The sequence below is a fragment of the Megascapheus bottae genome, chromosome 28 (genome assembly GCF_031878675.1).
Source record: "Megascapheus bottae isolate mThoBot1 chromosome 28, mThoBot2.hap1, whole genome shotgun sequence".
Lineage (NCBI taxonomy): Eukaryota > Metazoa > Chordata > Mammalia > Rodentia > Geomyidae > Megascapheus > Megascapheus bottae.
In genome coordinates this window covers 2,910,156-2,935,683 of record NC_143536.1, presented here as the reverse complement: position 1 = coordinate 2,935,683, position 25,528 = coordinate 2,910,156, and the positions used below count along the sequence as shown (strand labels likewise).

The following is a 25,528-nucleotide window of genomic DNA, read 5'->3' as shown; positions in this document are numbered from 1 at the left end:
GAGGAATCCCAGTCCCCCTCCCCCGCCCCATTTCCTCTTTACTTGGGATTATTATTCCTTAAGATGCAAAGGATCTTGGGCCTCTTCTTTCATGCCATGACCCAGAGCCTCAAACAATACCTTGAACATACAGTAAGTACTCAGACAAAAATAAAAGGGTGGTGGTCAGCAGGAGTTTGGACTAATGGTAGAGTGCTTGCCTAGCATGCACAATTCCTCAGTACCACATACATAGAAAAAACCAGAAGTGGTTCTGTGGCTCAAGTGGTAGAGCTCTAGCCTTGAGAAAACCCAAGGACAGTGCTCAGGCCCTGATTTCTAACCAGGGCTGACAATAAATAGATAAATAAATAAATAAATAAAACGGGAGGAAGAAAGAATAACCCACAGGGCCACGCTGGGCCTGCCCGAGCCTCTCTCGTGGTGGAGTGTCTGTGGTACTTCTCTGCCTTGCTGGCTGGATGGGCTTGGCCCAGATTCCACAGAACAGAACAGGTGGTTCCCAGGCCCAGCCTTCAGGGGTGGAATTTGGAGAAGTGTTTTTTTTTTTGGGGGGGGGGGTCATAGGGCTTGAACTTGGCCTGGGCACTCTTCAGCTCAAGGCTACTGCCCTACCCATGGGCCTGGGTGTTGTCCCTGAGCTCTTCAGCTCAAGGGTAGCACAGTAGCCTTGATTCAAGCCCCACTTCCCCTTTTCTAGAGGTTAGTTGGAGATAAGAGTCTCAGTTCCTTTTGTGCCTGGGCTGGTTTTGAACCTTGATCCTCAGATCTCAGCCTCTTGAGTAGCTAAGATTACAGGCCACCAGGCCACCGTGCCCGGCTGGAGAAGAATGTTTTTACTGCTCTGAGATAGACATAGACAGACAGGTGGATGCAAGTGGCTGTGATGGAGATCCTGCGCATGTGAGGAGCACAAAGAAAGTTCCCAGACTCTACATGGAGGCTGCCAGGCACCCATGGGCCCTCTGGAGCTCTAACCAGGCAACAGGGCAGATATCCCACAGGAAGCGGAGAAGAGAGGGAAGGGAGAGAGCTGAGAGGTAGTACACTTTATTGACGGGTTCTCCGGGTTCATCTTGCAATCCCAGACAAAGCCGGACCTGGCCTTAGCCACGGTCCCGTCTACAAACAGAGTGCATCTCACGCAAAACCGTGGGGTGGGGTGGACATGAGGGAAGGCTGTCAGCCAGGGGGTGGAGAACAAGGCAGGGCCAAGGGGCTAAAGCGCTGGGTGCAGGGCTGGGGCACCCGAGGTCCCGGCAGGCCTGGCCAGCCCCTCACTCCCCCATTGAGGTCCCTAATGGTTCACAGTGAGACTGGCTTTGATTGGCAGATGGACCCTTTCCCGCCCACCCTTGGCCTGACTCACGGAGCTGGGGGAGGAGAAAGCAAACCCAGCTTGTGCCCTCTTCTCTGGAGAGGCAAAGGGAAGAGCCCAGTTCTTCACTATATCCCCCAGGCTGTTAGAAAGGGCAACTGTTCACTCCTGGCTCAGAAGTTTCTAGAACATCTTAGAAAACTCTCCCACATTAGTCCCAATTAGAGAAATGTTTTGTTGAAATCTAGGAGTGAGTGGAGCGCTTTGAACCAAGTGGTAAAAACAAAACACCTGGTGAGATGTTGATTTAAAAAGGCAGCTCTACCTTTGCCGGGGTCTGGGAAGATCAGGTAGGAGATCAGCAGAGGGGCTCATGGCAGCGTGGGGCTGGAGGCCAGATGCAGGAAGCGTGAAACGTGGGAGGTGGCAGGTCAGCCTCCAGTACTGCGGCCCGGCCTTGGCGGGCAGGCCACAGGGGCACACGTGCCAGGCAGGGGCGGGGCCTCTGCCCCCTGGGAGAGGCCGGGCCACCTGTCAGGCCTTATGACTGGCATTGCTGGGCGGCTCCTTGTGGCCAGCTGTGTAGTCCGAAGGGGGCTCAAGCCCCAGCATCTGGCGCTGTACCAGCTTGGCATAGAGGCCGCCCTGGGCCAGAAGCTGCTGGTGCGTGCCCTGCTGGACCACTCGGCCCTTGTCCAGCACCACGATGAGGTGTGCTCGCTCCACAGTGCTCAGCCGGTGCGCGATGATGAGCACGGTGTGCTTCTGCAGGTTGCCATGGATGGCCTGCTGGATCTGCGGAGCAGCAGGGGCCAGCTCGGGGGTGCCCCCACCACCCCGCTCCCCCTGCACTCTCCCGGCCCCCTGCCTCTGACACTCGTTGCTCACTTTTAAAATGAGGGCTGGAACAGAACCTGACTCCTGGATTATTTTGTCTAAGGGAATTCAGGGTCCAACCTAAAGGGGGCACCCCACGAGGTGAAGAGCTGACCTTCCATCAGACCAAACCAGGCATCCTTTCCCTGGCCGCACCCGTCAGTCCTGCAGCTTCTCCTTCTCACTCTCTCTGCTGGTTCCCTCGCTCTGTTCATTTCCCCAAATGGATAGCATATATTTTTTTGCCAGTCCTGGGGCTTGAACTCAGGAGTTGAGCGATGTCCTTGGGCTTTCTCAAGGTTAGAGCTCTATCCCTTGAGCCACAGCACTACTTCCAGCTTTTTCTAGGCATGTGGTCCAGAGGAATCGAACCCGGATATTTGTGCATGCTAGGCAAACACTCTACCACGAGACCAAACTCCTGGCCCCAGTATATTTTTTCTTTTGTCTGTCATGGGGTTTGAACTCAGGGCCTTGGTGCTGTCCCTGAGCTCTTTTGTTCATATCTAACACTCTGACATTTTGAGTCACACCAGCACTCCCAGTTTTCTAGTGGTTCATAGGAGATGAGTCTCATGGGTTTTCCTGCCCAGGCTGACTTTGAACTGTGATTCTCAGATCTCAACCTTTTGAGTAGCTATGATTGCAAGCATGAGCCACCAGTGCCCAGCTCATTTTGTTGTTTTATTGATCTTTATTCTTTGAAGCTTTTGATTAAAAAAAAAAAAAACCTAGAGTCTTGTGCACACTATACACTAAGCAATTGCTTGACCACTGAACTATACCTCAGGCCCTAAAATATTCTAACCAGTTCCTGTTAAACATCTGTCCTAACCCTGCAAAGGCCCTGTATCCCATGTCAGCTCACTATCCAAACTCCCAGGGGCTGTCCCATGCCACTGTGTCACTAGGTACATCCTGCAGCTGTCAGAATCCATAGAGCCATATGCACAGGGAGAGCTCCACGCCAGCCATACTTGGTCAGAAATAACAGACTGACATTGGTTCGTCAGTTGTACCAGCAGGTTAACAATGGCAGTGGTCAGGAAGGGATATACATACTGGACTGAACTTTCTGCTTCTTTAAACCTTAAAAGTGCTCTAAAATCAAGTAGGTGGCATGGCTCAAGTGGTACAGCACCTGCCCAACAAAGGTGAGGTCCTGAGTTAAAGTTCCAGTACCAGCTAAACAAACACCTGCTGCAAAAAGCCCAGTGTGGATAGAGTATCACCTGCCTAAGCCCCGAGCACTCTTGAAGCAGTTACTAAAATGGCCTTACTTAGGCGTCCTGGCACTGCTCCTCTCAGATGTCTGCCCTGTCTAGCTCAGCACGCTGCTGAGCAGGGCTCTCTATGCAAAGCCAGAATCCCAAGTTCCCAGCTGGGATCACTGCCAGGTGAGCCAGGGCTCATGCAGCCACACTGAGACGCCTTTGTATGCCTGGAAGCCTGCTCTCTGCTCCCCACACTCGGGTTCCCGCTCATCCCCTCTGTACCAATGGAATGCAGCTCAGCTCTTCTTTACCTGTCACAAGTCACTAAATAAGATCTGGGTCACAGGCTTGTGTCCTTGTTTGTTAGCTGTCTTCCCCAGGGAATGGAAACCCCATGAGGGATGTGGTATGTGTGTCCCATCTCACTACCACTGAAACCTCATTGCCTAGGACAGCACCCCATGACCAGGGCAGGGCTAGGTCTGGCATTAGCCAGAGGTTGGGCTGGGGTTAAAGTTCAGGGCCAGCACTTGTACAAACCCTCGGTATGAGTCCCAGCACTATAAATTTTCTTTTCCAGAAATAAGCCTCAGGATCTGGCACCAGTGGCTCACACCTGTAATCCTAGCTACTCAGGAGGATGAGATCTGAAGACTGTGGTTCAAAGCCAGTCTGGGCAGGAAAGTCCATGAGACACTTACTTTTCTAATTAATACCAGAAAACCAGAAGCAGAGGTGTGTCTCAGAATGGTAGAGTGCTCGCCTTGAGCAAAAGAGCTCAAGGACAGCACCCAGGCCCTGAGTATAAGACCCACAGCCAACAAAAAAGAAATCAGCTTCAGCACAGAGCTTCTAATGTGAGTCACCTAGCTGTGAGAAGCTCTTGTTCCTACTTCATATGGCTTTAGCTTTGAGCCTGAGATGGTTGGGCCCAGCAAATTCACTGGTCAGGGAGCTGATGACTGGCACAGCTCTGCCCCCAGCACTCACCAGGTATTCGCTCTCTGCATCCAGAGCACTGGTGGCTTCGTCCAGGATGAGGACAGGGGGGTTCCGCACCAGGGCTCGGGCCATGGCCACCCGCTGCTTCTGGCCGCCTGATAGCTGGGCACCTTTTTCCCCAGTCTCTGTGTGACAGAAGCACGGGGCAAGTTAGCAGGAAAGGTGGCCAGGCCACCCCTGGAAAGGGCATAAAGCCTTTCCCTGCCACCCTAGATGCTGGGCTTTCTAGAGGTTTCAGAAGGTCGTTGCCAGGAAGCTCATGAAATGATGCTCCTGGCTCCGAGTGTAAGGCACATAGCCTTTGTGCAAAAAAGCTACATACAGGCTAACGTGTAGTGTTTATGTGATGTGAATTTCACCTGGGTGGAAGGAAAAGGGAAAGACCGAGTGGGGGCAGAGGACAATGCTGCACGCTGAGGATCTCGACCCTCAGGTGGCCTCCGGGCCTGCAGAGGCGATGCCAGCTCCTCACCTGTGCTATAACCATCCTGGAGCTCCATGATGAAGCCGTGGGCATTGGCCTTCTGGGCAGCCTCCACCACCATCTCAAACGGCACGGTGGGCAGCCCATAGGAGATGTTGTCCGTGATGGAGCGGGCGAACAGCACAGGCTCCTGGCTCACTAGGGAGATCTGTGGGGAGGCGGGCGGGGAGTGGGCTGGGAATGGGTCCAGGCAGCTGTTGCTGGCAGCCTTACCAGCCAGGCCTGGCTGACGCCAAAAGTCTCAAGTCTGAAACGCGATCTAGAGGCTACTCTCAGCTGCCTCCCCTTCCCAGAGGAGTCTCCAAGTTCCCAGACCCTCAGCCTTCCCACCTGACACACTGGGGCCCCCAAGATTGCTGCTCTGGGCTAAGCCAAGTTCCCTGACCACCAAGAGGAAGACTGCCACCTGTCCCTGTGCCAGCGCTGAACAAATCGAGGGAATGTGTTTGGAATGCTGCTCTGTGAATGCACCTCCCTCACTGTCTCTGTACTTCCAAGAACGATTCCAAGGAGCTATTGCCTTATCATCTGGTTAAGAATCTGGCCTATAAGAGCAATGGTATAGGTGGCTCACGCCTGTAATCCTAGCTACTTAGGAGGCTGAGATCTGAGGATCACTATTTAAGGCCAGCCCGGGCACAAAAGGACCTGAGACTCTTATTTCCATCTAACTTCCAGAAAATGGGAAGTGGGGTAGGGCAGTCGCCTTGAGCTGAAGAGCTCAGGGACACTGTCCAGGCCAGGGGTAGGATGGTAGTCTTGAGCTGAAGAGCTCAGGGACAGCACCCACGCCAAGCTCAAGCCCCATGACCCACCAAAAACAATTTTTTTTTGAAGAGTAATGGTATAGGGGCTGGGAGTTTGGCCTAGTCGTAGAGTGCTTGCTTAGCATGCATGGAGACCTGGGGTTTAATTCCTCAGTACATACATAGAAAAAATCCAGAAATGGTGCTGTGGCTCAAGTGGTAATGCTCTAGCCTTGAAAAAGCCTAAGGACAATCCTCAGGCTTTGAGTTCAAGTCCCAGGAATGGCAAAAAACAACACAAAACAAAATAACAGTAATGGTATAGAAGATACCGCTGTAATCTATAAAGAAAAGAAATGAATGAATGAATGGAGACAACCTGCCTCTCCCTAAGATGGAGATGAAAGAGTTAACATTCCAAATCTGGAGGTATGCCTCAAGTGGTAGAATGCCAGACAAGAGCAAGAAAACCCAGTGAGAGAATAAGGCCTTGAGTTCAAGCCGAGGTACAGGCATAAAATTCCATAAATCAAGCTGGACACTGGTGGTTCCTAGCCATTTAGGAAGCTACAATTTGGAGGTCATTGTTCCAAGTAAGCATGAACACTAAAGCCTAAGGGACTCTATCTCTAAAATAACCAGAAAAAAAGCAGGGCTGGAGGTGCGGCGAGTGATAGAATGTCACCTGAGCAAGGGAGCTGAGGGAGGGGAGAGGCGTGGGGGCAAGGCCAGGGCACTCACCACACGGTGCAGGTACTTGTGGTCATAGGTGCCGATGGGCCTGCCGTCCAGCAGCACCTGGCCGCCCTGGAGTGGGTAGAAGTTCTCCAGGATGTTGACGCAGGAACTCTTCCCACTGCCTGAGGGCCCCACCAGGGCGGTCACCTTGCCAGGGGACAGGCTGAAGGAGACATTCTGCATGGGGCAGAGGCACCCTGTGGAGTCGCTGCTCAGGTCCTGAGGCTCCTGCCTGCAGACACCGGGGCTGCCCTGCCCAGCCCAGCCCACAGGACCCACCCTCCTCGGCTGGGCACGCTGGTCCCTGGATAACCCCTTCCCAGGATTTAGAGCTGCCTTTCAGCTTGCGCTTTGCTCTGCCTGCAGTGTTCTTTTGGCAGGAAACTGCCTGCTCAGCCCCTGCTCCTTGGACAGGTCTAAGCTCAAGCATCACCCTGCCAGCTCCTCCAAGAAGCCCTGAGGAACTCCCACACTACCCCAAACACCACCCCCTCCATCTCCTCATAGAAGTTCCCCCGGAGCCTGCTGCAGGCCAGGGAGGACCCCGCCTCCTATATCCCCAGCTGCAGCCTCCTCTCACCTGCAGGACCTGGGTGTGGGGCCGAGTGCGGTAGGTGAAGGTCACGTTCTCAAAGTCCACCCGGCCCTCTAAGTGGTCAGGGGCCAAACTCCCATCATGCACCATAGTTGGCTGCCGGTCGATGAACTCAAACACCTTCTCCGCTGCCCCCACGCCCTGCATCAGGCCGCTGTAAACGGAGCCCACAGACTGCAGGGAGGAGACACACGTTCCTGTCCCACCAGCACCCTGTGCCTGACACCTACCGTGTGCCAGGTAGTGCGGAGAGAGCAAGGACAGAATGGCAGCTCTGAGGGAAAGGCAGGAGGCCCCCGGGGTGCCACCTGCTAGTAAGTAGACAATCATAATAATACTTTTTTAAAAAATCACAAGGAGAGCAATAAAATACCAATGTTCGTGAGAACATTTGGAGCCTGCCTCTCAGTCATTACTGATTCTCACGGGCACCCAGCACAGCTCGGGGCTGGTGAGAAGCAAGGCGGGAGCCAGACTCATCTTCCAGTGCCTCTAAGAACTGTCATTTCAGGGTTTTATGCTGGTCCTGTGATTTGAACATCAGGGTCTGAGCACTGTTCTTGAGCTTTTCTGCTTAAAGTTAGTACTCTACCATGTGAGTTACAATACCACTTCCAGAGGTTGAGGGGGTAGTCAATGGAGATAAGAATCTCATGGACTTTCCTGCCTGGGCAGGCTTTGAACTATGATTCTCAGATCTCAGCCTTCCAAGTAGCTAGGATTAGAGGCATGAATCACCAGCGCCCGGCATGATTTCAGTTTTCGTTTTTTGCCAGTCCTGGGGCTTGAACACAGGGCCTGAGTACTGTCCTTGGGCTTTCTCAAGGCTAGAGCTCTACCACTTGAGCCACAGAAGCATTTCGAGCATTTTCTCTGTATGTGGTACCAAGGAATTAAACCCGGGTCTTTGTGTCTTCTAGGCAAGCACTCTACCACTAAGCCAAACTCCTGGCCTTCTGATTTCAGTTTTTCAAATGGGTTTTAGGGGCTGGAAATACGGCTTAGTGGTAGAGTGCTTGTCTAGTATACATGAAGCCCTGGGTTCAATTCTTTAGTACCACATAATCAGAAAAAGCTGGAAGCAGCACTGTGGTTTAAGTAGCAGAGTACTAGCCTTGTAGGAAAGCTCAGGGACAGTGCCCAGGCCCTGAGTTCAAGCCTCAGGACTGTGAAAAAATGTGGGGGGGAAGTGAAATGGGAGCAAAAACATGAGAAGGGGTAGCAATGATTGTTAAGTAATGCACCTTCTATCTGGCAAATATAATGTAACCCTTCTATAATTACAATAAAAATATATTTTAAAAAGGAGGGCCGGGAGTTTGGCCTAGTGGTAGAGTGTTTGTCTAGCATGCACGAATACCTGGGTTCGATTCCTCGGTACCACATACATAAAAAAAAGCCAGAAGTGGTGCTGAGGCTCAAGTGGTAGAGCTCTAGCCTTGAGAAAGTCCAAGGACAGTGCTCAGGCCCTGAGCCCAAGCCTAAGACTGGCAAAAAAAAAAAAAGGGGGGGGGAGCTTAATGTGTAGTCTATAGAAATAGATTCACCTTGGGTAGAAAACAAGTGCTGCATGTAAAGGAGAGTCATAATAGAGACTGTTTTACTGAGTAGTTTTTCTGTGATAGTGTCTCAGATGTAACCTCAACTTGAGATCCTCCTGCCCCAGCCTCCCATGGCTGGGATTACATGTGTGTGCCATCACATCCAGTTTATTTATTTATTTTTTTTAGCACTTTCTATATTATCTGAAGCACAGAGAATCAAGAAACTTGTCCTGGGTCTCATGACCAGGAAGTGGCAGGGGCAGAACTTGAATCTGCCCAGGCCTGGCTCCCAAGATCCCCCACTTTCTGGGTCTGGCCTACCATGAGCAATACATAAAATCTCAGGGCCTGGGGTGGGAGTATAGCCTAGTGGTAAGTGCCTGCCTGGCATGCATGGATCCCTGGGATCAATTCCTGGGTACCATATAACACAGAAAAGCCCGGAAGTGGTGCTATGGCTGAAGTGGTAGAGTACTAGCCTTGAGAAAACCCAAGGACAGTGTGCAGGCCCTGAGTTCAAGCCTAAGGATTGGCAAAAAAAAAAAAAAGAAAAAAGAAAAAAAGAAAAAAGAAAGAAAGAAAGAAAGAAAGAAAGTCTCAGCAGCTCCCTTGTCCTCAGGTGGGGCACTGTGAGGCACTGCGCTGCCCAGGATGGAGCCAGTGAGCCTCGCCAGTGACAGCCCATGACGGCCTTTGTAGAATTCCTTCCCACAGAAACCAGCGGCCTCTCAATCCCACCCCAGGGTCTGCTTGTTTGTGGACCCCAGTATCTCCCTCCTGTGGTGTTGCTCTGAAGTGGGTGAAAGCCAAGTCCCATCCAGCTAGCTTGGGGGTGGATTACTCAGCCCCTCTGAGCCTCAGTTTCCTTTCCCAGCAGGGGAATTTCACAGAGCCCCAAGCATCTCCAAAAGCCTTCTCTGCCACTGTCCCATGGCTTGGTCAGTGAAGTCACCTGTTAGCAGCACTGTGATTTTTGGGGTGTCTCTGATCTCTCCCCCACCTGCTGCCCCATCGATAGCCTCTCACCTCCATGCAGTCCCCCAGCACAAACTCATAGATGATGAAGGCGATGAGGTTGCCGCTGGTCATCTGGCCTGAGATGACAAGGTGGCCCCCGTAGTACAGGATGCTGACCTGGACCACCAGCAGCGTGAGCTGGAGTGTGGGAGAAAGGGGCCTGGGTCACCAGGGCCTCTGCCTCAGACCCTGACCTCCCTGCACTCCAGGGACAGACGAGAGCAGCCCGGGGGCTCAAGGCACTCCTGTAAGCTGCATGCAAGTCTAGCCATGGGCAGGATGTCCTGGAGCCATTGCCTCGGAGGCCCCCGGTGGGGGCAGGCTGTGTGTCTGGCCTGAGAACAAGGCTTTCTTTGTAGGTCCTGGCTCACACGCAAGGCGCAGGGCCGTGAGTTTCTCTCTGGGCCCCACAAGGGCTGCTCATTCTCTCCACTGGAGAGATTGTGGTTCAGAGAAGTTTGGGTGTACAGGCTAGCATTGCACAGTATAACAGGAGATTGGTTTCCTGGAGCCATGAAGGAAGGGTGTGTCTGGAGTGCCTTGGGCTCCACTGTCTGTGGGGGTGGGGGTGGGGTCTCCGAGGTGAGTAGATTCTGAGTACCAGTACCAGACAACACACAACCTGACCAGGATCCCTGCCTATTCCTCCATATCTTAAGTTCAGAGCTGGTGTGTAAATGCCAGTGGAGGTTACAGCTGGTGTGGACAGATTGCTAAGAGGCTTAATACTTTCTCTCTCCTCCTTGCTGGCAGTTTTGGGTGATAGCTTCTGGGGGATCTCAGGTAATCCCTGACCCAGGCTCCCCTGGAAAACCCCATCTCCTTCCCTGAAACTCAACCCTCCTCCCTCAGCCTGTTCCCAATCAGCCACTCCCATGAGGCCATGGGCAGGGATGGGATCTGGTGCTCCCCATCCTGCAGGACATGGAGAATGCTGGGAAGTAGCCCGGCTGGGGGTCTGGATGGCCTCCTCCCCAGTTGACAGAAGAAAGCTCCCCTGCCACCTCACCCAGGCAGGGACAGCAGAGGTGCCTCGAGGGAATGTGTGCGAGCTGTGCTCATCTCTGGAAGGATTCTCTGCTGATTTGCTGGCAACATGCAAGGAAGGGCCTGGGCCAATGTCTTAGAGGGTGGGTCCTCACACGTGCACCCATCCCCCTGTGGTCAGGGCTCGGGCCAGGCACACATACCCCACTGCCCCAGACATAGGACATGTAGGCGGCTGCCTCCTTCCTGTTCAGCTTGTACACCTGCTGCAGCTTCCGAAGGTACACCTCCGCCTCTTCCTCCTCATTGGCGAAGCTCCGGACCGTCTTCATGGCGCTGATGGTCTCCTCAGCCGTGTTACTGGCTCTGGCCAGGGCACTCTGGACCTCTTTGGAGAGTCTCTATGGGCCCAGGGACCAGGAGGAGACTTTACAACAGAGAACCCCACTACCTTCTTGCTCTGAGTATCTTTCACTTTCCCACCCTCAGCAGTGTCAGCTCAGGTCAAAAAAGACCATCTCCAAGTGGTGGCTCAGGCCTGGAATCCTAGCTACTCAGGAGGCTGAGATCTGAGGATCCATGTTCAAAGCCAGCCCGGGAACAAAAGGACCTGAGACTCTTATCCTCAATTAACCTCTAGAAAAATGGGAAGTGGGGCTTGGCTCAAGGGTAGGGCAGTAGCTGAGCTGAAGAGCTCAGGGACAGCACCCAGGCCCAGGGGGGTTGTAGCCTTGAGCTGAAGATCTCAGGGACAGCGCCCAAGCCTAGCTCAAGCCCCAGGACCCACTAAAAGCAAAAAACAAAAGACAAAACAAAGACCACCTCCACTGGCCCCAGCCTCATCCCCAGTCTTGGGGCATACTTCAGGGTGCTTGAGTGACTGGAGGGTGGAGATGTTTAAGTAATCTTCACTACACAAGAGAGGCTGCTCACAACGATGTGGACATGGTAAAAGAGCTTCAGCATGGCCGGGAGTTTGGCCTAGTGGTTGAGTGCTTGCCTAGCATGCACGAAGACCTGGGTTCGATTATTGGTACCACATGCATAGAAAAAAGCTGGAAGTGGTGCTGAGGCTCATGTGGTAGAGCTCAAACCTTGAGAAAGTCCAAGGACAGTGCTCAGGCCCTGAGCTCAAGCCCAGGACTGGCAAAAAAAAAAAAAAAAAAAAGAGCTTCAACATGTGTTCCTGCTGTGGGCCTAAGAGCTGGAGGCACTAGATGGCAGTCCAGGAGGCATAGCATACAATTTGGCAAGAGCCTGAGGATTGGCACAAAGCTTCTAGAACTCCTAACCAAGCCCTAGATGGTGGAGGAGGCCAGGGGCTGTGAAATCCGCCACACTGTGTGTGATGAAATGTGAGATTTGTTGTAGCAGAGGCTCCTGGACTGAGCTGTTCAGACTGTCACAGCCAGAGTACGAGAATTCCTAACCAGCCAGGAAAGCTGCCTGGGGGCCAGGATGTCCTGTGGCCCGTGTCAGTCCCAGCCACACAGAACAGGCAGGCACTCTGCACGCTGGGGGAGCCGCACTGCGCCCTGAGTCATGTCTGGCTGTGGGTGATGTGTGGTTTGTGGGGATGACTGGCAGGGACCGTCACCACTCAGGCATGGAGTGTGACACTGGTGGAGCTTCCCAGAGGCCACACCCAACTGAACTTGGAGAAGGGCCCTGAGGGGCAGAGAGGTAGAGACTGCTGGGGAGTTCCTGTGTCCATCCAGGGATAGGGGGGAGACAGAAAGAAGGAACCAGCTCTAATGCCCAACTATTTACTTTTTCTCCTCAGTGAGGGACCCCAGGGAGGCCCCAGGCCCCTCCTGGGGGGCAGGAGGAGGCTATGCGAGTGCTTTCACTTGGTTCTGGGCAGGACATGCTTCCTTTACAACCTCAACCTCAGATAATGGGCACAGAAAGTGACCACAGAGCTGGCGACAGTGACCTGAGCCCTGCTTAGGGGTCCCTTCCCCAGGGGTGTAACTCTCGGGGTCAGGGACTTAGCCCTGCCTGCCTGGGCTCCTCAGAGTTTAGGGTGCCCACTAATCCAGGAGGCGGGGGAGAATGAGGCCCAACTCTCTCTCAGGAGGCATTGGTAGGAGGGGAGAGGGCCGGAACAACTGCAGCCTGACTCTACCCCCAGCCCCCAATCCACAGAAAGTGACCTGAAGGTCCATCCTGCCTGTCACCTCCCTGTCCCCAGGCCCCCTCTTTCAACTCCTCAGCTGCCTGGAAGCCTCCCGGACACACCGGGCATGCTCCCACCCCCGGGACTCCACCCTGGCCGTGCTTTCTTACTCTCCACCTCCATGTCCCACTCCAGCAGATGCCTGACACAGGCATGGCGTTCCCCTCACACCTCTCAGCGCCCACCACTCGCCACCACATCCTACACCGCTACTGCGGCCAGGCCTGGGGCCGCCTCTGGAGCAGGAGGCCCATGATGCGTCTCGCGGGGCCCAGGTACAGGAAGTGCTCAAGCAAGCAGATGAAGGAATGCCAACCCCCCTGAGACTCTCCTGGGGGGGGCCTGGGGAGCGGCCAAGGCTCAGACCCCAGTGGGGACAGCAGCCTACCTTGTAGTACTTGCCATAGATGTTGGACACCATCATGATGATGGGAAAGCCCATGAAGGTGACCAAGGACAGCTGCCACGAGAGGCTGAACATGAAGACCACCACGCCCGTGACCTTCACCGTGTTCCTCAGGAAGATATTGATGTTCTGGGAGACCAGGTCGCTGACCATGGTGGTGTCCGAGGTGAGGCGGGAGATGAGGTCCCCTGGAACACAGGCAGCTCAGCTCCTGCTGCAGCATCGAGGGCCACTGTGGGCGCGGGGGACACTAAGGGCCTTCTGAGGCGGACACTGGGGATTCTGGGCAGGATGGGGGCCTGAGGTGGGGGAACAGCACTGGAGGGCATTTTCTTCCACCTCCCCGCTGTACCGGGAGATGGCTGAGGCTCGGAGAGGGAAGGCCTGGCTCAGCACCCTTGCACCCACAACTGAGCCAGAATTGAAACCTGTGTCTGTCCCTGTCACTGCAGGGCCAGGAAGCCTCCTCCCACCTCAGGGAGGGGGAGGGCAGGCACCCAGTGTGCAACACCTGGCCAGGAGCCTCACAGCTCCATGGCTTCTGTCATCAGGTTACAGAGGAGAAAACTGGCTCCAAGAGCCGGAACCCAGGCTTCTGTCCCAGCACATGGGACTGTGGCTGGCTGTGCTCAGCTGGTTGGAGCAGGGCCTCCGCCTCTGCTGCCCACAGGCTTGGGCAGTCTTGGCTCGGTGGCTCCCATGGGGTAGCAAGAAGTAAGGCCTTTGGTCCCCACAGGGACCTCAGTGGCCTGGCCATGGTCCTGTGGAGACCACAGCACATAACAAACGTCCCCAGAGCACGGGCTAGGCCAGTGGTGTAAGCCAAGCCCTCATGTATTTCCAGTCTAAACGTGACCTCAGGAAGGGCCAGCACAGCCGAGGCCACCAGTGCACCCCGCTTGACTCCTGGATGGGAAGCAAGCCACCCTCCCTCCAAGCACCCAGGGACCAACCTGTGCGATTCTCGTCAAAGAAGCTCGTCTCCTGAGACACCAGCGAGCGGAATAGACAGTTTCGGAGGCGAATGTTCAGTCTGGCAAATATGAGGGTAAAAATGCCACCCCGAATACCTGCGGCAAATGAGCTAATTGCAGATAAGAGACATTATAGCATGATATCCTTCCAACAGGTGACAGCCATCACCCAGCCACTCTCCTGCCCCCCCTGCCGTGGCCCCGGGACCCTGTGGGGTAAAGACAGGTGCCAACCTCAGGCCACTGTCCAGGGCCGGTCCTATTGCAGAGTTGCCCTCACTCCTCAACCAGGACCCCCACGGCCAGGGTAGAGGACCCTAATCTACCAGCAGGTCCCCTCCCTTCAGCACAGACAGAATAGACCCATTTTTTTTTTTTTTGCCAGTCCTGGGGCTTGAACTAAGGGCCTGAGCACTGTCCTTGGGCTTTTTCAAGACTAGAGTTCTACCACTTGAACCACAGCACCACTTCCGGCTTTTTCTATGTATGTGGTACCAAGGAATAGAACCTAGGTCTTCGTGCTGCTAGGCAAGCAATCTATCACTAGGCCAAACTCCTGGCCCGGTAGATCCATTTGTTAGAAGACAGCCATAGTAAATGCAGGAGGAACCCCAGGACAAAAAGGAGTGGCCTAATTGAAGCCATTTGGGGAGCTGGTCACCATGGTAATGGACTAACGGAACCTGTCTTGAACCTCCCTGGACCCTGTTTGCTTTAGGAACTGGCCCCTCCCCATTCTTGGGCATAGGCCTGGGTGTGCAGGACAGAGTGGCTACCTGCCGATGGCCAGCAGACACACCACGACAACCGCTGTGCTGAACTGGTCCATGCTCTTCTGGATGACGATGCTGTCGATGGCTCTACCCGTGTAGTAGGGCAGGAAGGTCTCACCTGCAAGAGGCAGGGAGGCTCAGGGAGGCTGGGGGCAAGCGAGGGGGCCCCTCCTCCTAGAAAACTCTGCTCTCTCACACCCACCCACACTGCTTAGGATCCCTCTCTTTAGAATCTTGGTTATAATCCAGACCAACTGGGCTAATGATAACAGTGATGGCCACCAGGCATGGTGGGTGCACAGCCAAGTCTTCCGGGGAGCTCATTCCCCTGAGAAGGGGAGAGGTTGAGGTACAAGGCCACCACAGGCCATACAGCTCGTCAGCTGTTGACGGATGCCAAAGGTGGCTTCACTTCTCCTGGGTGGAGTCAAGAGTCCAAAATCTACAAGCTGCAAGGTGTGGACATTCTGGTCCTAGGGAAGTTGCCAATGGCTGCCCTGCCCTTCTTTGTGGAACCCTTTACAGCTTGCCAGGTGATGTGCCCCCCCTCAACCCCCGCCGTGGCTCTTTACAACAACCCTAGAGATTCAGAGTAACTTGCTCAGGTCACAGAGCAAGGGCTGGGAAGAGCCTGAACTTAAAGTTTCCCATGTGGGGGCTTCTTCATTGTCTCTTCCTGCATTTGTCTGACTGTCCCCCTACATTCCTATGCTAGAACCCAATTCTTACTGTGATAGGTTTTTTGAGAACTTTTTAGGATGTGTTTAAGTCACAGATGAAGGAAGACCCTCTTGGAGGGTTTAGGGTCCATTGGAATGGTCTAGAGAGTAGGCTGGCTCTCTCCTGTCTTCTGGTTTTGCCACATGGAGACACAGTGCCCCTCTCCTCCAGTGGACAACCCTCCCCTCAGATGCAACCAGGCCTCATCCTGGAACAGAGGATGCTTCTGCTCAGACCTTGAACCTGGGCTTCCTAAGCTCCACACGGTGGGGAAGACATTCCTACTGCTTGTAAGTTACCAGCCCCGGTAGATATGGAGCGAGATCCATGCCCCGTTCCCCCCCCCCAACTGCAGAATGCCCATTCTCCTGGAAACATCGTCAGTCTGTGCTGGGTTCTTGCCTGTCCTAGGATCTACAGCCATGACAGCTCTTTCCACAGGCAGGCTGGGCTAGAAGCTCGGCATGCAGTTGGCACTCTATAATAAAGGTGTGAATGGAGCCCTGGGCAGCTCTGACCTGGCTCAGCCTTGGCCAGCCAGGCATTCTATGTGGCTCCAGCGCCCTCTACTGAGCACCGAGTAGAAGCCAGGAGGTGACCCAGAGGGCCTCCCACTCCAGGCTCTGGCCTACTGAGTTCTACCTGAGCTGCAATTCTTCCTGCCCGTTTACCCATAGGGAAGTAAAGGTCATGGGCAAGCTCTAACATCAAAGTACCGATGACAATGACAACCCCACTGGGTCCTGGTGCCCTGCAAAGCATTATGCAGGTGCTTGAATCTGCAGTGTCATGTGATAGAGCCTTTAAATCCTGCTGCCATGCCACACACTGCTCCAAGCTGCCAGGCTCACCCACACCTCAGCACTGCTCCTACGGTTGCCTTCCCCTCCATCAGAAGACAGTGAAACCCTGTTACAGGTGCTCTTTCAGTCCCTGCTTGCACTGGACCTGAATGACAGCACCAGCCTATCCCCCAGAGACCTCTGCTTCTACCCTTCCCATCTTGCCCATTCTGCTCCAGCCTCACTGACCTATACTACTTTAACCACCAGGCACCTACCTACCACAGGTCCCTTGTGTGGTTGGTCCCTTGCTTGCAACACTCTTAATGCCAGATCCCTTATCTTTGAACTCTTACCTTCTTCAATTCCAAATGTCACCCAATGTTGCTACAGCTTTGGTATTTTTAATCTTCCTATTTGTGGAAATGCATTCCTTCCACTGAGAAGGAACTGGAGCTCAGAGCGGTTAAATCACTCACATTTACATGACTGGGTTATGAAGAAATCCATATTAAAGGATCCTAGCCAGGTGTGATGGCCACACCTGTAATCCTGGCACTGGGTAGTTTGGGCTACATACCAAGACCTTGTCTCTAAAAGCAAAGCACAATGCCAAGAATAAAAGAATCCCGACTTAGGAAATACTCAATACTTCATATGGTCTTATCCCCAGAGGGTGGCTGGTAGATATTTCTTTTTTCAATCCTTGCACCTCCCTTCCTTTCTTCCTTCCACTACGGGGTACAGAAAAAGGATGGCAGGAATGAATGTTGTTTGAACTGTTAGCTGAATAGTATCTCAGTAGCCAATATTCCCATTTACTTCTGCCTCATCTAGTTTAATTCTTAGGATAGTCCATCAATTCTCAGGATAGCCCATCAAAGCTCCATTTCCGGATGGGAAACTGAGGTTTGAGTAAGTCAGGTAACTTGCCTAAGTCGTAAGTATGGACCAGAGCCCTGGACTTTCACTCATTCCCTCAGGCTGGCAGCCTGCGGGGCTGGCTTGTAGGGTGTCAGTGCTCTCTGAGCAGAGCGCAGCTGACCATGGAGTGACATCTGCCTGCCACAGACAGGTGGTCATTCATTCCTTCACTCCTTCATGCTGTGAGCATCGCTGCTGGGATTCTGGACCTGGGGTGACTCAGGCTTGGTAGGGAGGCTGAATGGGGGTGGTGATGTTAATCACCAGCATCCTAACTGAGGTGCAAAGACCACAGTCAGTAGAATACGAGGAGCTCCCAAGGAGGGGCATCTAGGTCTGAGGCCCAAATAGGACAGAAAGCCCTCCGCCCCAGCTCCTGCGTGCCTGGAGCTGCTTGAGGCATCTTAGTCCCTAAATGTTGTGTCCCCCACCTCCCAAAAAAGAAGCACATATGGTGAAGGCTTGATCCCCAGCTGATGGCACCACTGGTAGGTGAGGGACTTCAGGAGATGGTACCTGCTTACAGAAAGTAAGTCACTGGAAGATGGACTTGGTGCATGTGGGGAGCTCAGCTCCATCCCCTGTTTCTCTGCTTCCTGCTACTATACAGTGAGCAGCTTTCCTCCGCCACACACTGCTAACCTCGATGTGAGGTTCCACCACACCCAGCTGACTGGTGGACTGGAACCTGAAACCATGACCAAAAGATATCTTTCCTCCTTTGAAGTTGTTTATTTCTGGCCTTTTGTCACAGTAATGCACGCTGGGAAGCATAGGACCTTGAGAAGCATAGGACTTTGATGCTCATGTTTTTTTGGGGGGGTTCATGGAGCATGAACTCTGGGCCTGGGCACTGTCTCTGAGTTCTTCAGCTCTAGGCTAGTGCTCTACCACTTGAACCACAGCACCACTTCCAGTTTTCTGGTGGTTAACTGGAGGTAAGAGTCTCATGGATTTTAGTGCCCCAGCTGGCTTTGAACTATGATCCTCAGATCTCAGCCTCCTGAGTAACTAGGATTAGAGGCGTGAGCCACCAGCACCCAGTTTGATGCTCACTTTTTAGGTATAGAGGCAGAGATTTTTTAGAGAGGCAAACAACTGCCTAAAGGTACACAGCTGCGATGGGGTGGGGCTTAAAGGATGAAAGATGGATGATGACAGGAAGGAGTGACAGTGTCAGGCCTTTTCTGAAGATGCTGTCCCTATGAGTTAACAGTTTACAACCTCACAGCAGCTAACGTTCCTGGATGCTCAGCACAACCTACCAAGTTCTGTCCTCAGTCTCTGTCCTGTTTTGATTCACGCATCACAGGCTGTGATAGGCCTTCTCTGAGCTCCCTCCACAGAAGAGGGTAAACAAGGCTCAGAAATTTTCACAAGATAGGGAAGGTCACACAGCTTGTACCCAGACTTACGGCTGCGAGAGCCTGCGAAGTCTCAGCCCTGCAATGCTCACAGACCCAGGAAGAAACACCACCCATGTCAAACCAAGAGACGTTTACACGACCGAAACTTCCACAAGACAGAAGTATGGTGGCGCGTGCTGATTGTCTAGGCTACTGCGAGACAACAGTGGGAGGATTGAGGTTTGATGTCAGTCTGGTAAAAAGGGTTATCCTGTCCAAAAAAGCAAGGTTCAGGTTGCAGAGTGCCCATCTAACAAAGCCCTCAGTTCAATCCCCAGTATCACTCAAACATTAAAAATAAATACATCCATAAAGCAAGGCTTCATCATCCTCATGCTATTCTATTTACCACCAGAAGCGCTTTGGGCCCAGACACCCCACTCCCAGGGCCCACGTGTGAGACCACGAATTCCAACCCCAGTGCTGAAGAAAAATAAAAAATAAGAGGAGGGGGCCGGGCCCCTCACTCCGGTTCTCACTCACCCAGCGCTGCCATGATGAGGAAGAAGGAGGCGGCCACAAGGAAGGCCATGTCAGGCTTGGTGTAGGAGAGCAGCTTCTGCAGCGTGGCTCCGGATGCTTGCTCAGCTGGCGGCCGGCCTTCCCCGTGGAAACCGTCAGCCTCAGCACCCGTCGCTGGCTCCAGGGTCTCGGCGTCGGGCTTCACAGTGGACAGCAGCCACCAGAGCAGGAAGGAGGCTGCAAGAGAGATGTAGGTCCACACGAAGAGGGCCCAGAACCAGGGGTCCCGGATGGGCCTGCGGACCTCGGAGAAGAGCAGCAGCTTGACCATGGCGTAGATGCCCACGAAGAGGCACACGAGCGTGATGACGATCCACGAGGCCCGCAGCCGCCGGGGCCCCAGGGCGCTGTTCTTGGCCACACCGATGGTGGCCCCCAGCAGCAGGCAGCTGCGGTACAGGCAGGCAGCCCAGAGGTCCAGCACCGAGTCAAAGATGTTGAAGTGGCGGATGTCCTCCAGCAGGCTGCGGTCTAGGTGGCTGAAGGCATAGATGGCTGTGGTCACACCAACATCCATGCTCATGAAGGCCAGGGTCACCGCCACCGCCTTCCACAGACGCATCCTGGTAGCTCGTGGTGGGTGGGTACAGAGGGACAGACTGTGGTTCACCGTGGCAAGGCCATCATTGTCTGCAGGGAAAGGCCAGACCTACAGGGGGACAGGCAGTGAGTATCAGGTGTGGGGTTCAGCGAGCTGGAACAAGACACTTGGCATCTCTGAGCCTCAGTTTCCTCCTCAGTGAAACAGCAATAAGCAGAAGACTGACTTTGGGGGTGTCAAGTGGCTCCCACTCACCCAAAGTTGATATCTCCAGGACATTTCTTTGGGTTGGGGCCTTAGCCATGCACAAGAACTACAATGGTCTAGGCCTTGCAGAGCGGGCAAGCTCCCCTAGGGGACACTTTTGATAAGAAAACAACACAGAGCCGGGAGTTTGGCCTAGTGGTAGAGTGCTTGCCTAACATGCATGAAGACCTGGGTTGGATTCTTGGTACCACATACATTAAAAAAAAAAAAAGCTAGAAGTGGTGCTGAGGCTCAAGTGGTAGAGCTCTAGCCTTGAGAAAGCCCAAGGAGACAGTGCTCAGGCCCTGAGCTTGAGCCCAGGAGTGGCAAAAAAAAAAAAAGAAAAGAAAAGAAAACAACATAGAATGCTGGGAGTGGGGGATGGGCGGGCAAGGATGCGGCAGACGTCAACAGATGGCCCCTGTTTTTAATGCACAACTTTCTCAAAACCCATGTCTCATGTGACACTACAATGTGAAGTTCAGCGCACGGACACGAGTCCTGGGCACAGTGCATAGCATAGAATTATTAGTGCCAGTTGCTGTCAGCAATAGGCAATGATGCCTCAGGTCCCCTGCAGCCTCTTATACCAGGAGGAAGGCTGAAGGGCGTGGGGTGGCTTGCCGGTCCCACACGACCCAGACAGCTCTTGTCTGCTTGGCAGAACCCAACCCAGGCTGAGTGTTCACTCTGACCCAGAGTTGGCTAACCAACTCCCTCCCCTGCTCCGTGCTAACATTCCCTCGAATACCAAGCTGTCCCTTCAAGTCTAGGACCCAGTGGGGATGTGTGTCTTAATGCCTACATTGTCCTAGCACCTCATGCACTGTAACTAGGGAAACCAGGGAAAGGGCCTGGTGGCCTGGTGGCCTGGGGCTGTGACTGGAACTTGTCCAGGGCAGGGTTGGGGCCAGGCTGTGTGCACTGACCAGTTCTTCCTGGGAGAGGCCTTTGTTGTCCCATTAGAAAATGGGTAAATCTCTGAGCCCTATGTGAAAGAGATCCTGAATCATGCCTGGTCCAGGGGAGACTTTCTCCCCACAACATGAGGACCACTCAGGTTTTCCCCATGGGGAAACCAAGGCACACAGTGACACAGACATCTGCTTCAGCCAACAAGGACCCAAATCAAGACTTAAAACTGAGATGTGGGTCGGGATTTTTGCCTAGTGGTAGAGTATTTGCCTAGCACGCACAAAGACCTGGGTTCAATTCCTCGGTACCACATACATAGAAAAAAGCTGGGAGTGGTGTTGTGCCTCAAGTGGTAGAGCTCTAGCCTTGAGAAAAAAGTCCAAGGACAGTGCTCAGGCCCTGAGTTCAAGCCCACAACTGGCCAAAAAATAAGAAATAAAACTGAGATTTTAAGGACCCCAGCATGCAGTAAGTATCCAATAACAAGCACAGTTATGTAACCCAGCACTCTCTATGGGCCTGCTCTGTGCTAGTGTCTCTTGTGTTGACTTAGTCCTCATAAAAAGCTTGGGGGGTCTGCATTGTGGTTAACTGCAGAGAAGCAAATAACTTGCCCAAGGGCACACAGCTGGCCGATGGCACTGCTGGAATATGAACTTAGAGCTGTCTGGATGCAGAGTCCATCTCTTAAGCTAAGAATCTCTCAGTATAGTGAATGTTCACAGGGCATGCCCATTTAAGAAAAACAAAATGTACATCACAGGGCCCAGTCCAGTGTATGAGCATGGTGGCTGTCAGGACGGTGATAGCCGTAGCCCACACATGAATACTAACATGTACCAGACACCTCTCTAAACAATCAATACAAGAAGCCAAACAAGTAGCTTCTACCCCCATCTTACAGGTGAGAAAACACAAGCACGGAAAGATCAACTGATCCACCCCAGGCTACACAGCTAAGCAGAGCTGGGCCATATGGTTTCAAAATCTGAGTTCCTGCTGTGTGCTGTGGCTCACGCCTGTAATCCTAGCTACTCAGGAGGCTGAGATCTGAGGGTCACAGTTCAAAGCCAGCCTGAGCAGGAAAGTCTGTGAGAGACTTTTTTTTTTTTTTTTTTTTTTTTGCCAGTCCTGACTTAAACTCAGGGCCTGATCAGTGTCCTTGGGCTTTCTTAAGGCTACTTCTCTACCACTTGAGTGACAGAACAACTTGCAGCATTTTTCTATGTATGTGGTACCAAGGAATTGAACCCGGGTCTTTTTGCATGCTAGACAAGCATTCTACCACTAGGCCAAACTCCCGGCCCATGTAAGAGTCTTATCTTCAATAAAACTACTCAGAAAAAGCCAGAAGTGGCACTGTGGCTCAAGTGGTAGCCTTGAGCACAAAGAAGCTCAGGGACAGTGCCCAGGCCCAGAGTTCAAGCCCCAGGACCAGGGAAAAAAAATTGGGCTCCCTATTCCAAAGCTCTACTCTTTGAGCAGAATCTCTTCAAGGGGTAGAAGGACCCCTTCAGGGTGCTAAGGAGGTGAGTCTGAGATGCAGAGATGGGGGGAGAGGGGATGGTTCCCAAGCCTGGTGAGGCCAGCACCTCCTGGTAAATTCAAGCCTGTCTCAGTGCTATCACTTGCTTACTCAGCAGCTCCAGTGCCAAGGGCCAAGTAGGGTCGGGGCATGGAGAGGGGGTGAGATAAATAGGCACTCCTGTCCTGGCGGGCCCTTGTTCCATCCCAGCCCCTGAGCAGCTAGTGCTATCTGGCTCCCAGACTATCTGCTGCAATGCAGAGGCCTCAGGGAGAGTGAGTGGGCGAGCTCCACTCCGGGACCAGGAAGGGAAGCTCCTGGCCCAGTGCCACCTCAGGCTCCTGCCAGCCACTTCAGCTGCTGGCTCGTTAAGTGGCACAGGCATCTGGGCCCCCCAGACCCAGGCTGGGGTTCAGAGAGGAGGCTCAGATTAGTCAGAGATGAGAGGCTGGGAGCTCCTCACCTCGACTTCCAGGCGCGGGGGGAGTTCCTTCCCCATGTGTCCACAGCCCAAGCAGCCAGATGCCCACCTGGGAGACTTAGTTTTTGTTTGGCACTGAGGATGGTCTGTGCATGCCAAACAGACGCTCTGCCACTAAGCTGTACCCCTAGCCCCAGCTATTTATCTTCCTCAGAATAAACAAAACTCCAAAAGACCAACATCAAAGATGATCGAAGCATGTCTTGCAGCAGAGTGGAGGTGAGGCTTTTGTGCGGCTGTGCAGAGTACGGGCACCATAGTCCCCGCCCCCAGTGGGTGAGTCCTTCCACTTGCTGTGAGCAATATCCAACTGGGGCCAGGTTGGGTTACAGTAGGTTGGGGGGGGGGGGTGAGGAGCAGGTTGCTCAGTTATTTTTAAAGTTACTGAGCAGGAAAATAAAGGGAACCAGACCACAAGCTAAGACAGCCAGGTGGGAGGATGGTGACTGGGAGGATGCTTGGAGGCATGTCCCCGCCCTCCACTGCATGACAAGGACACAACGGGTCCTGCCAGGTGGAGAGGGAGAGCAAATTGTGAGCATGTGGGTGATGTGCGTGGCTCAAGAGACAAGGACAAGGTGGTGGCCAAAGGCCAGAGCAGGCCCTACTCAGGGCTTACCATGGTTCAGGAAGCCAGGGGCAACTCTATTTGACTTCCAAATGCTATGAGTGGCCCAGGACTGGCCAGTGACCCTAGGTCCAGTTGGGGGCTTAACAAAGGCTCTCCTTTCCAATAGAGGAGATCCTGGCGGGCACTGCTAGCTGTTAGCTCAGATAAGCTAGGCTGGGTCAGCCAGGAGATAATAAATACTATTACAAGCACAACAGCTACCATTTTGGGGGTGTCCCTAAGTGCTGGCACCTCCCGGCTCGGTGATCCACAACTCTGAGAGACTCCGGTGGCCATGCTCATCCTAGCTAGACAAGTTAAATGACCCTTGGAAAGTAGTAGATGAAGCAGAATGGAAACAGGAGGCTTTGCCCTCTGGGGTCCTTGTCAGGGCTACAGAGGGGTTGTAGGGAAAGGGCTTGACTTGGTGCCCAGGTGGCCCTCGCTCACCTTCCCTTGGTGGGCTTTCACCCCCTAGATGGGCCAAGTCACAGAAGGACCACTCTCTGTTCACTGGCGGAGGGGGCTGGGGCACCCCAGTTCCATCCTGATGGCCCCCACGCTGGGGGCTGACCTCGTACTTCAGGTAGCTGTGGCTCGGGGACACGCCAAGTGGGGGCGGGGACAGAGGGGACACCATCGCAGGGGCTGGGGCGAGGGTGGGAATCCTGTCTATCTCAGTTAACGCTCGGAGAGCACGGAGGAGGCTCGGCCACCAGGGCGGGGCCGCCGGGGCTGCGCCGGCCCCCGGTCCGGCCTGGAGCACTGAGGGGGCGCAGGGCGGGCTTTGCCCGGCGGGGCTGGGCAGGGCCGGGCCGCCGGCCGCCGGCGTCCGCGTGGGGGTGGGGAGACCCCCGGAGTCGCGGGCGCGAGCCTCGGGGGACGCGGTCCCCGGGTCCCCTCACGACGCGGCGCGTCCTCTGCCGAGAGCGCCGTGCAGCACCGGTCCCGCGGCGCCGCGGCGTGGCGTGAGGACGCCGCCGGGGCGCGGGCCGGGCGGCGGCCTCGCCGGGGAGACGCCTCAGCTCGGGCTGGGGCGGGGGTCCCGGCGCCGCGCCCTTACCTGTTACCTGGCACCAGGTGAGCCGGGGGAAGGGACGCGCGGCGGACCCGGGTCGCCGGGGACGCAGGCGGCGCGCCGCTCATCCGAGCTCGCGCGAGGCGCCGCGCTCGCTCCGCCCGCCCGCCCGCCCGCGGCCTCTCCCGCCTCCCGACCGCGCAGCGCCGCGGCAAGGTCGGAGCCGAACCCCGCTGGCGCCGCGGCCGGCGGGGGGCGGGGCCTGCGCTGGCTGGGGCGGGGCTTCCGCGGCGGGGCGGGGCCTGCGCGGCCAGGGGCCAATGAAGCCAGGCGGGCGGGGCCGGGGCCGCCCAGGCTCGACTCCGCCCCGTCCCCGCTCACCTGCCGAGACCCCAACGGGCCCGGCCCCGCAGGCCCTCGGCGGCCGGCTTCTCCCCCGACGCTCCGCCCGTCCTCGGCGGGGGACGGACGGCTCCACCTGCGGGGGGCTGGGGGCTGATTTTTAACAGGTTCGGAAGGTTGTCCGGGCGTTATGACCCTGGTCCCCTCATCCACCCACAACTCCAGGACTCGAGGAGCTGGGCGCGGCGAGGCCCCGGCGTGGTCCTCCCCGAGGGCAGAGGGGAAGCGGGGTCAGAGGCAGCCCGAGCCATTCAGGGAAAAAATTGGGCCGGACACGGTGGCTCACACCTGTCATTCTAGTACTCGGGAGGCTGAGATCTGAGGACCGAGGTTCAAAGCCAGCCGGGCTCTAAAGAAGCTGAGACCCCAGTGAATCGCTAGAAAGCGGGGGTGGGGCTGTGGCTCCTCCAGGGGCGGGGCGGAAGCCGGGAGCTGGGGAGCTCAGGGACAGCGCCCAGAGTCCAAACCCAAGGCATTCAACCATGAACGAGTTCTTCAGAAATGGTCTACGATAGAATCAAACCGTATATATGAGGCACCTGTCTGAACACAACCCTCACAGGGAGAAAAATGAAGTGCTCTG

At 54.6% G+C, this 25,528-nt stretch overlaps 1 protein-coding gene across 3 annotated transcripts; it reads right to left on the bottom strand.

The window, feature by feature from the left end:
* Window positions 1-1,032: 1,032 nt before the first annotated feature.
* Window positions 1,033-24,676, bottom strand: Abcb9 (ATP binding cassette subfamily B member 9). 3 transcript variants are annotated; one of them, XM_090319949.1, is made up of 12 exons: window positions 24,589-24,676; window positions 19,169-19,856; window positions 14,857-14,971; window positions 14,060-14,190; window positions 13,089-13,294; window positions 10,725-10,922; window positions 9,544-9,672; window positions 6,959-7,147; window positions 6,382-6,555; window positions 4,883-5,042; window positions 4,399-4,535; window positions 1,033-2,113 (listed from the first exon to the last, which is right to left on the bottom strand). In XM_090319949.1, the coding sequence occupies exons 2-12, from the start codon at window positions 19,767-19,769 to the stop codon at window positions 1,853-1,855; spliced, it is 2,301 nt and encodes a 766-aa protein (XP_090176075.1). In that variant the 5' UTR covers window positions 19,770-19,856; window positions 24,589-24,676; the 3' UTR covers window positions 1,033-1,852. The 3 variants fall into 3 exon arrangements, with proteins under 3 accessions (XP_090176075.1, XP_090176077.1, XP_090176076.1); XM_090319951.1 differs by having other exon boundaries at window positions 14,060-14,139; XM_090319950.1 differs by lacking the exon at window positions 24,589-24,676 and adding an exon at window positions 23,976-24,100.
* Between the last annotated feature and the right edge of the window lie 852 nt (window positions 24,677-25,528).